Raw genomic sequence first — 11534 nt, forward strand, 5'->3', positions numbered from 1 at the left:
ATGATGAAGAGGTTGTAAATACAAGAGTTGAAGCCCACAAAAATAGCTCTACAACTTGTAGACAAATCTATGAAGCTTGCACATGGAGTAGTTGAAAATGTCCTGATCAAAGTGAGAAAATTCTTTCTCCCAGAGGATTTTGTCATTCTTGACATGGAGAAAGATGAACATGCCTCCATCATTCTAGAGAGACCTTTCCTAGCCGTTGGATGAGCCTTTGTTGATGTTGAAAAGGGTGAGTTAATGTTGAGGGTGCATGATGAGCATCAAGTCTTTCATGTTTTCCAGACCATGCATCATTGAAGTAATCAAGAGGATTGCAAAAAGGTTGAAGCCAAGGACCCGAATCTAAAGGAAGAACCTAATGAATCACTTCCAGAGGTTCCTTTTTAATGCTTGAGTAGAAAGGAAGGATAGAGAAGGTGTAGCAAGCTGACTACTCAATTTAAACCTCAAAGATTTTGCAACCAAAGCCTCCCTTTTCAATCAATAAACCTCTGACATCAACCCTAAGTTTAGTGTTGGGTGTGTATCAAACAAGGAGGAGGCTCCAAAAAAGAAAGTGCCTAGAAGGTGGAAGAACAAGAAAATTCCTACTGAAGACTTTTCACCTGGAGACAAAGTAGTGCTATCTCACCACCCACTGTTGTCATATACAGTGAGTAGAGTTCTTTCCATTAAGCATCTTGAGCTAATATATGAAGACACAGGAAGAAAATTCAAGGTGAGAGGGGAAGAGGTGAAGCACTATCAACCTCAACCTTAGCAGAGAACAACCGTCAAACTAGTGACGTTAAAGAAGTACTTGTTGGGAGGCAACCCAATGTTTGGCATCTCCTTTTCATTCATATTTTTGTTTTTCTTTTATTTAATTCTTTGTTATCATCTTATTTCCTACTATGCATGAACAGTCACAAGAGTTTGGAGCAAACGATTTGAATGAAGACACATGATTTCATTTAAAGTTTGGTGTCGTTAAAGCCCTCACATTGTACGTGACATCACCGCGCACAACGTGGTTGAATTATTCACTCTCAAAAAGAATTTCTAGTCCAGTGTACGGCGTAAAGTTTTCACGTATTACGCCAAGTAAGAGTCATGCGTACGCGTGCTGTATGCGTATGCATGCTAGTGAAAATTTTGGCGTTGCGCGTAAGCATGCCACACGCGTACGTGCGAGTAGCATTTCACGTACTATGTGAGATTTCTCACATAGAACGCATGGATTAAAAGCTGCGCTCAGGGAACATTTGTGCTTTCACGTACAACGCCAGCAACCTCATGTATAACGTCAAGCACTTGCCCATTCCTAGAAAAAAAAAAAAAAATTCACGTACAACGTGACATTGAGCATGTCGTACGCTAGGGCATGCTTCGTGCTTCATATCTTACTTTATGTTCATTATTCACGTAGTACGGTAGCACATTGGCGTACAACGCTTGCTTCATTCTTCAATGGATGTTCCATTTGGTTTATATTTCATTGGCTTATCATTCATATAATTCCCTTGAGTGACGAATGCTTCTTATCATCATTCCGTGCCTTATTGCTTCATGCAGGCTTCTTGCATTATATAATTCATATTATGTGCATGCCTTTCTTTAATTCAAATTGATTAACGCATGATTCTGTAGTGATTTATGAACCGCGCAGGCATGCCTCATATAAGTCTTCATGCTTCATTGGATGCAATTAAGCATAGTATAGTTCATAATGCCTCATGCATGCTTGCTTCGTTGCTTCATTAATTAATACGCATGCCTTATATGGTTTCATTCAATGCATGCAATTTTTTTGTTTCCTTTGATTATGGCGTTAGTTTCCAATGAATGCATGCATAAGTTTCCTTTTATTATAGCTTATATGTTTTCCTGCATGCTTCATGCGTCCGTGCCTCTTGAGTCACGCTTGCTTTAAGGGCCACGCTTTCAAAAGCGTGGCCTAAGACTCCAAAACGTATCCGAAATTTTAAAGCGTGTCAAAATTTTCTTTTTACTTCTTTTGAGCTTGTTTTATATTTTTTGCTTCCTTTTTTATTATTTCCTACAGGATTCATCAACTTAAAAGGGTCGAAGCAATTCAATATATATATATATATATTTGAGGAATTTCTGCAAACTCCGTCATCAAGGCTATTGCTCTTATCAAGGCACATGCATTGGTTCTTCTCTTCCTAAAAAATTAGTCATCACGTTTAATTTGGTATTCTCTTTTCATTCTTTTTTATTGTTTTATTTAAGATTGTGTATGTGTTCATGAAGTAAGTTTGGTGAGCTACATCAAATTCACATCATACTGGGTACTTTGCCTATTTCACATAGATTGTATCATACTAAATTTGGTGTTCTCATACCAAGTTTGGTGTCACGACATTCACCATGCAAACACAGTAGCAACCTCATTATGATACTTTATTTTGGCTTCTATTTTATTCTATTTTGATTTAGCTTTCTTTTAATTAAATAAGCCCCTATATTAATTAAATTCTTTCACGTGATAATCCTGTTTCCATCACCATCACTTTTTATTTTCTTTGATGCTTGAGGACAAACAATTATTCTAAGTTTGGTGTTTGAAACTATGCTCTACATAGCCTAAAAGGTGATAAAAAAGAAGATGATAAAGAGAAAGATAGTGAGAATTAAGGTTGTTTCCTTCCTTTTTAACAATATGCATGTGTTTCATTTTTTTATCTTATATAATACAGTTAAAATTTTTAAATATCTTGTCTCACACAATCCACAATTAATTGTGCTTGCTCCGAAATTTGAGTAAGGAGTCATATGCTAAGAAAATAAACAAAAAGAATAGGGATTATTTATAATGAGCATGACAATTTGAGTTTGGAAAGCCAAACTAACTAAAGTGTTCAATATGATCTGAGCTACATTGTTTGAGACTTTAGTCTAGAGGACTATTATGGGATCTTTACACTTGACAAAACCTTGAAGAAGCAACAATATAAGAAAAAAATAGGTAAGAAAAAGGGGTTATAAGAGAAACCAAAGGCTCTGATTACCACTGACTAAGGAAATTAAAAGAAAAATAAGCTCAAAGAGCATCCTAGTCAAGTGCTTATGGTGCTTATGTATCAAGCAAAAATCTTGAAAACAAAGCATTAAGAGTCAGGGTCAGGCTCAAGGTGCAAAGCACCTCCTAAAATGAGAAATTCAAAGGCTCTGAGCACTAATGGTGGGAAATAATGAAAAGATAAAATAAGCTCAAAGAGCTCCCTAATTATGTGCTTGTGGTGTTTATGTATCAAGCTAAAAGTTTGAAAATAAAACATTTAGAGTCATGGCTAGACTCAAAGTGCAAAGCACCCAATAAACTTAATTAATGGAAAGAAAGTAAAACAAGCTTGCTTCAAGGTGATGATTCAAGGAAGGATCCTATAATCTAATCCAGATAGAAGCCTTATATTAAAAGATTATAATCAATTGTGTTGAATTATGCATAAGTTTAACCAAACTCATTTAGATTGCATTCCTGTATCCCTGTATCATAAGGTTAAGATATTTGCATTAAGCCATGATTCTTTGCTTGCTTAAGGACAAGCAAGATTTTAAGTTTGGTGTTGTGATGCGTGCTCATTTTTAGTATTTTTCTCTTAGAATTCTCACCAATAAACTTAGAATTATTGCAAGATAGACAGTGATTTAATGATTAATTGAGTAATACTTTGAGTTAGTGTGCATTCAATGGTTACAGGAGAATTTAAAAGAGAATTGGTGACGATTGGAGAAAAAGAGAAGCAAAAGCACAAGGAGAAACCAAAAGTTGAAGACAAGTGTAACGAGAATTGGTGGAAGCTATCAATCCTGATCTCTTCACACTCCAACAAGATTAACTTGAGCTACAAAGCTCCAAATGAAATGATTCCAGTGCTATTGGAAAGCTATAGTGAACATTGAATCTGAGAGTTCAAATCATCATTCTAAGCCAAGTACAAAAAGGAGAAAAAAGGGATGTCATGCGTATGCATGCCTCATGCATACGCATGACTCCCAGTTGGCGTACAACGTGGAGAAAGTCACGTAGTATGTGAGCTGCTGGCTGCTTGACTTCTTCACCTTCAAAAGAGCATAACTTGAGCTACATAGATCCAAATGACTTGGTTTTAATGGCATTAGAAAGCCTACAAAAGCACTCTCAGCATGCATAAACCAAGGGACGTACAACATAGCAGTCACGCATATGCATACAGCATGCGTACGCAGAACAAGAGATTTTTGGGAAATCACACGTACGCATGACGCATGCGTATGCGTAAGTTGGTTTTTGCGTAATATGTGGAATTCACCACGTACAACGCTATGGCATATCAAAAGGCCAAATTGAAGGAATTGGCTCACGTGTAACGTAGCCTAGTTCACGTTGTACGTGAGCCCAACAACGAATGAATTCTAAAGCCAAACGTACTTCACGTACAAAGTGGTTCGAGCGACGCACTACGTGGGCTTTGGTGCGTCTCTTAGGAATTCAATTCAAGATCAACTCTTCTCCAATTTTTCAACCTTCTAGAAGATAAATCACAAGTCCATTGATGATAGCATTAATTGAAGATTGCAAGGAGATAAAGATTAGAAGTTATGCTAGAAAAATCATTAATTAGATAGATTTGATTTGTTCTAGTTTTAATTCTGTTTTAATTTGAATTTGAATTTTAAATTAGTGTTAATATTTAAGGTAAAGGGAGACTGGAGCTTCAAAACGGGCTCTTCTTTGGCAATTTTGAGTTTTAATTTCTTAATGATTTCAAGGATGAGCATGAATTTCTAATTCTTCTTGGTTAAGGTTAGGAGCTCTATTAGTTCTATAGATTAATGCAATAACTTTTCTACCTCTAATTTGTACAATTGATTTCTACTTAAGAAACGGTTTTCGTTCTTCAACTTAAAGGATTTGAATATGTTGGGAAACAATTCTTTTCTTACTTGAATTTTCTTAATCTCTTGAAAAAGTTGATTAATTGAATTAAGCTTGAAAATCGATTCTCATAATTCTTAAGTCTTGAAACTAGATTAATAAATGACATAAAATCAACTAGATTAAATTCTTATGAATTGTGTGGTTTTATAAATTAGAGACGTGCTTACCTCTTTTCTTAATTAAGTGACTAAGGGATTAGCATTTGATTAGGTTAAAGAGAAATTAAATCACCAAGAAATTACAGTTTGATTACTAATGATTTACCATAAAAGAATCGTTGCATGATTTGGGTAGAAAGTGAAAAGTATTAATTCGGAAGTTTTAATATCTCTGAAACCTTAACTTTCTTAATCATACATCTCTTTCATACTCATTGTGTGTTTCTGTTTTGCTTCAATTACTTACTGTTTATGCTTAAAGTTTACCAAAACCCTAATTTGATTGTCTGACTAGATTAATCAGTTGATTTTGCTTGCTTAATCCGTTAATCTTCGTGAAATCGACCTTCACTCACCTGAGATATTACTTGATACGACCCAGTGCACTTGCCGATGTTTTGTGGATTGTAAAATCCGCATTAATACACGACCCACAACAAATATCGTTTCGCACCAGACCCAAGTTGTAGCAAACACCTCAAACAAACAAGGATCTCAATTCCAACTACACCGATCTATTCGTCGGTTTCACAATAGTAAACCCTAGTCAACCATCCCACACAACCCGCTCGGCTCCACCATCAAACAACTCTGATTCCACTTTCGGGACAGATTCGGTGAATCGCAACTTGAGTGAAACGACCCCAAATGCCAAGTCACCCTTTCCACCCACAGCTCACTCGTAGTATAACCTACTCTCCCCCCATGGCAGTGCTTTTATTATCTACGAAACAAAAAAAAATGAAGGGAACTAAAACAATAGTCAACAGTCAACACAGTCTTATGCTAATTTCCTAGAATAATTACCATTATTACATTGTTAATGAATTTAAATCTTTTAAATTTTAAATTTTATTTTAGAAAGTAAAGTATAATCTCTTACTTTTGGATAGTTTTTTTTTTATATTTTTTTTTAGTCCCACCTACAAAATAAATGATAAAAGATCATATTTTATTCTTTAAAATAAAAATTCAAAATTTAAAAGATATAAATTTATTGTTAATTACTTTACAAATCAACACTAACGACCCACAAAACCTATATATCTTCACTAGTCACTAAGCTCCACTATCTCAGAAGTGGTCGTCATACTTGCCCGTGTCTTGCAGCAATCCTACCTTGGAGCTTGATGCTATGCATTCTACACGTGTATAGAAGAATCTTGTAATCTACACCGGAACAAAGACCTAAATTGATTATTTCCGCTAACAACTTCTAAAATATGATTGTTCACTTTTTCATTTGCTGTAAATGGTTAGCCTTCGCCGTAACAAATGACAAAGCTATAATTAATCGTGGTACCAGAACCACAATCATAGAAATGTCCAGAAAAGTGGACCCACTATATTTATGTTTTATTATTATATTTATGATTTTTAAGTTCCCAAAAAGGTCCCTATATTCTATACATTTTCTACTTCTAGTTATAGATTTTGAAGAACATAAATTAAAACTGTTTACGCCTTTATGCACCGGCACGTTGCAGCACTCTTCCAAGTTCATCAGCCATCTCATGAAGTTGTACAGGTTTGTGCACGAATCCATTTATTCCAACCTGAATGCATCTCTGCTTCTCATGTTCTTCGGCACTCGACAAAAGGGCTACAATCAAGGGCCACTTATGGAAGTTCCGGATCCGCCCTGCCACATCAGAACCATCCATGTCATGCATATGAAGTTCTAACAGGATTATTCGGAACGAGTTATTTGAGGCGCTTATGGCACTCAGGCATTCGAAGCCCGAAGAAACGGCAGTTACTTGACATCCAAGCTTCTCGAGTAGCTTCTTCGTCACAATCCGGTTTACACAGTCATCGTCGGCTAACACAACCTTAAGGCCTTTAAACTGCGAATTCAAATAATCTCTCGGCGCAACTATGGATTTTCCGAGCGGTGGTGCTTTCCGAAACTTCAGAAGAAGTGTCATGCCTTGTGGCAAACACTGAGGATTTGGTGATATCCAGATATAACCTTGCATCATCTGCACATATTTCCACATAGTAAAGTCAGAGTTACCAAACAATACCATGAATATGAAGAATCAAACTATAATACATAAAATTTAGGGTTAATTACATTGATTTCACTAAGATTATGCAATATTGTGTAACCAAATCACACTCTGTCTCTACCTTATTTACTTTATACTAATCCCTAACTAAATAATTCTTATTGTTACAGTGGTATCCTAATATAACATGTAGAAAGGAAAAATATGAATTTCTTTTAGTCTAGTTCGTGTCATAGTTCAAAAACTAAGCCATATGATCAGATCAAAATCAAGATTTGAAGCTAATTTCCCCAATATGTTCTTTAAATTATTAAGTTCTTTTCCAAAAACAAGTTAGGTCTTTGACAAAACAGGCACATACCAAAACTGTGCAGCCTCTATAAGAGGAATATGTGAAATGGCGCAAATATTAGTAAATTAACAGATCATCCATGTATGAGAATTATTCTTATGAATGCCATGCCTAATATTAACTTCCAAATGTCAAGAAGATGACCAACGATTTTATGCCATGTTAGAAGGTGAATCACCCAATGTTCAATGTTGCCTACAGTTAGTTTCAAATGAGACACAATGAATCTGAAATTCATATATTGAAAGGAAAAATGGGTTGCTGGGAAACTTGTTCCTTTGTAGATTACAAGCAACCTAGTATGCATATTGGTCCTAAGATATCAAACAACAAAAAAGTGGAGTTCTCGGCGATCATAAGCAGGACGAAAAGATTATCATGGAAATTATCCATTACCAGTATACGACTACAATCACATAATGATGAAGCACGTAAATTTGATCAATATAGTTATGCACTAACCTCCACCAACTTTCTGTACAAGCTGAAGCACATGCCCTCTGTTTGTTCATTGTTGTGGTACCCACGACTGGCATAATTTATGGTCGGAACCAGCTCCTCCGATTGAGAACTACTGATTACCTGAAAATCAAATTTGATATGTACATAATCATTTTGATTCCTCATATTCCATGCTTCATTGATTTTATCATCCTTATCTCCACCATAACTTTCTAAAAAGACACGAAACTTGAGGTTCCCTTGATCGTATGTGTTCAATAAATCGCCAATCATATGCAGAATTACTTGTAAGGCCCTCTCATCATCACCTACAACCAGATCAGGCAAAGATTTCTGGACATCAATCTCAAGACCAAAGCCTTTATATACACACAAACACTTGGCAATACAAGCGGCTTCCTTCAACATTGAATGTAGAAGGAAAGGTTTCATGTCTAATGGAAAGCTTCCCTTTTCATTCTCTGAAATCCCTACTACGTCATTAATTAAATTTGAGAGCACCCTGCTAACTTTCAACATTGAGTTGCCAATAATCTTCTGTTCAGGTCTCATATTTTCATCTTGTAACAGCGAAAGAAGCCCCAGAGTGGAATGCATAGGCCTCCGCATTCCATGACTCATCACTTTCTGAAACGCTTTCCTCGCTTGGCTGGCCATCATTGCATCCTTTCTAGCCTGCTGCAATACTCGGTTCTGCTCTGCGAGTTTCTGTCTCATTCTCTGTGATTCTTCAAGAATGAATGCATGAGACAAGGCCACAGCTACCTGATCAGCAACAACTTCCACTATCTCGAGCTCTTGGTTAGTCCAAACACGCAAGTTTGATTTTGGAAGAACCAAAACCAGTAGAGCATAACATGTCTCAACCTTCTCCGGGGTCCCGCCTTTGAAATTCGAAACGCGAAGCATGGGCATTCGAACAGCTGCCACTGCACCCCCAGTGCCCCCATGGCCGCCATTACTCGCAATTCCCAGCGCAGATTCCGGCCGCAAAATCCTCACCCCCCTATTCATTTTTATATCCAAAACATCCGAATCGTTCCTAGGGACATAATTGCGAAAATCCCTCGATGGGCTAGCTTTCAATTCGTGTGTTAAATGCATTTCCCTTCTCTCCTCATCTGGCATCCAAACCGCACAATTGTCCAAATCCAGCGCCTTGGAGAGCTCGACAAGCGTGGTGTACAATATAGTATGCTTATCAAGGGACTTCCTAATCTCCCTGGTGAGCATCCGAACGTGCAAACTCGTCTCCTTCTGCTTCTTCATCATTCCAACCTCCTGATCCAACTCCAAGACATTCTGCCTCAAGAAGAGCTCCCTGATCTTGACCTTAAGTAGGAGAGGGATCAATGGTGGAAGGGTCAATGCAGTTGCACAAGAAACAAGGGCAGTGAGGAACTTAGCAACTGTGAGACAAACCACAAGTTGGAAAGAAGGAGGGCCATGGTAGGAATAGGTGTTGAGCAAATGGGTCAATCCACACAGCACAATGAATGCTATGAACTGAAGAAACAGCAGTTTAAACGGGACATTGGAACGGCTCACAAAGTAAAGTAGCTCAATGGGTATGGAGAAATATGCAATGGAGATCAGAAAGTCACTCACTTTCTGCCCAACTAGTATGTTTTGTATGCTTAGAATCCCTTCTTCATCATCACAGTTGCAGTTGTCGTATTCTCCAGAATCATTCCCAGAAACACAACCAAGCACCACCAACAAGAACAATAACACAATGCTACGACCCACTCTTGTTTCCATGCCACAAATAACTCTAAGCATTATCCTTCATACTAATAATTTTATTCAAAGATCTCAGAAGAAATTAAATGAGGAAACAAAAATGAAAACTCTCAGACGGTCGCCTAACCGAACCTGATTAGAATCCGTCAAACTCAAGAAGCAGCATTCCCAGAATTTGAAGAAGCTTTCATTGCCTACTCTCTCTTCCAGAAGCGAAGCATTTTTATTCTGAATGTAGAGAGAGACAGAGAATAATAAAAAGAAGAAAATGTTATATTAAACTGTGGAATCCGGAACGGAATGAAGGTAGATATTTTTATTTCGGAGGGTAAGAGGAAAAGATAGAGTGGGACCCAGACAAGGAGGTTTTGTAAGTAAGGTGCATGAACCTTGAGTTGGGAGTAAGATTTAAGAAGCACCAAGCATGAGTAGTGACTAGTGAGAGAGTGATGAGTCAGTCGTTCGTACTGTGTTTGAATGTGAAAGTCACCGTCAAACATGCGCTACTTGTCTACTACGATTTAGCAACACCTATGCTGATGGGAATGGGAATCTACAATTCGTTGAATCTCATCTCTTTTCTAATTCTGGTAACTCACTTCCCATCTTTCCCACCCACTTGCTCACTCCTTCGCTGTTTTTCATTTTATAGTATTATTCCTTAAAAGAAATAGTTTAATTTTGATGCTTTTATATTATAAAATTATTAAATGTGGTCAATATTAAAAATAATTATTTTTATTAAATGTAGTATTATGTAATTAGACAATTCTAAATGTATTAAAATTAAATTCTAAAAATAAATATTAAATTATCTTTAGTCTATTAATATTTAAAAATTTAAATTTTTTAAAATAAAAATTGATAAAATAAAAAGTTAATCAACGTTAAATTTATAATTTTTATTATACGTGAATTCTACTATCTTAATTCAAGAGTAACTAAATACTTAATTTTTCACTTTACTAATTTTTCATTTTTAAAAAAATAATCTAATAATTAGAGTTTAATTTTGACATATTCAATGTCATTTAATCCATATCTATACTTATATATTAACGAAAAATCCACATAATTTAATTTAAATTTTAGTCACTTACATATTTGATTATTGAGTTATAATTATTCTTATATTTATTATATTATATAAAAGATAATTAATAAAAATGCAATTTAACATATATGAGTGCCTGGTAAAATACTAACTAGATAAATAATGTTAAATGTATAAGGCTAAGTTTTCAACTAAATTAAGTGTCAAAACAATTCCAAACATGCTCGTTATTAAAATAAAGATGAGAAAATAGTATTTGATTAGCACTTAACACAAAAATACTTGTTTGCTTTTCTCTAATCAAATGTATATATTAAAATACTTTTATAAAATTCTCTTATACTAGCATAAGAAAATTAAATTCTTAAGTAATTTTTTTTTTGTTATTATCCCTTTTTGTGCAAGCAGCTTGTATCAAGACTAAATGCATGTGCCTCTTTTATTACTGTATGTCTGTATTCTTTGTTTTTGTTTTTCTCATATTTTTTGGTGTCTATTGTCTTTCTCATTTGAATGTAATTATTTTATTTTCTTATTATTCCTTTGTTTATCTAAAAAAAATATGTAATTTTATTTTTTTTTAATTATTTAGAATAAATTATACACACATTTTCGCCTTTTTCACACAAAAACTTCGTTATTATAGGATTGTCCATAAAACATATCCTAGATTTTAATTCTATAAACTCTAGATAGTATAAACTTTTGCACACAATCTATTTTGCAAATCATTAGTAAGTTCTCCGGAAATATATTATTATTATTATTATTATTATTATTATTATTATTATTATTATTATTATTATTATTATTATATAGA

General features: G+C 35.2%; 1 protein-coding gene across 1 annotated transcript; it reads right to left on the minus strand.

Moving 5' to 3' along the window:
• Nucleotides 1-6410: 6410 nt before the first annotated feature.
• Nucleotides 6411-10271, minus strand: LOC107618522 (protein EIN4). The gene is made up of 2 exons (XM_016320616.3): nucleotides 7918-10271; nucleotides 6411-7073 (listed from the first exon to the last, which is right to left on the minus strand). Exons 1-2 carry the CDS (start codon nucleotides 9697-9699, stop codon nucleotides 6558-6560), a joined length of 2298 nt encoding a protein of 765 aa, XP_016176102.1. The 5' UTR covers nucleotides 9700-10271; the 3' UTR covers nucleotides 6411-6557.
• Between the last annotated feature and the right edge of the window lie 1263 nt (nucleotides 10272-11534).

The sequence above is a fragment of the Arachis ipaensis genome, chromosome B9 (genome assembly GCF_059453495.1).
Source record: "Arachis ipaensis isolate K30076 ecotype BB chromosome B9, ASM5945349v1, whole genome shotgun sequence".
NCBI classification, from domain to species: domain Eukaryota; kingdom Viridiplantae; phylum Streptophyta; class Magnoliopsida; order Fabales; family Fabaceae; genus Arachis; species Arachis ipaensis.

Coding starts and splice junctions, on each gene's coding strand:
- LOC107618522 (XM_016320616.3), bottom strand. CDS start 9,699: ATGCTTAGAGTTATTTGTGGCATGGAAACAAGAGTGGGTCGTAGCATT. Junction 7,074..7,917: donor TGTACAGAAAGTTGGTGGAG/GTTAGTGCATAA, acceptor AAATATGTGCAG/ATGATGCAAGGTTATATCTG.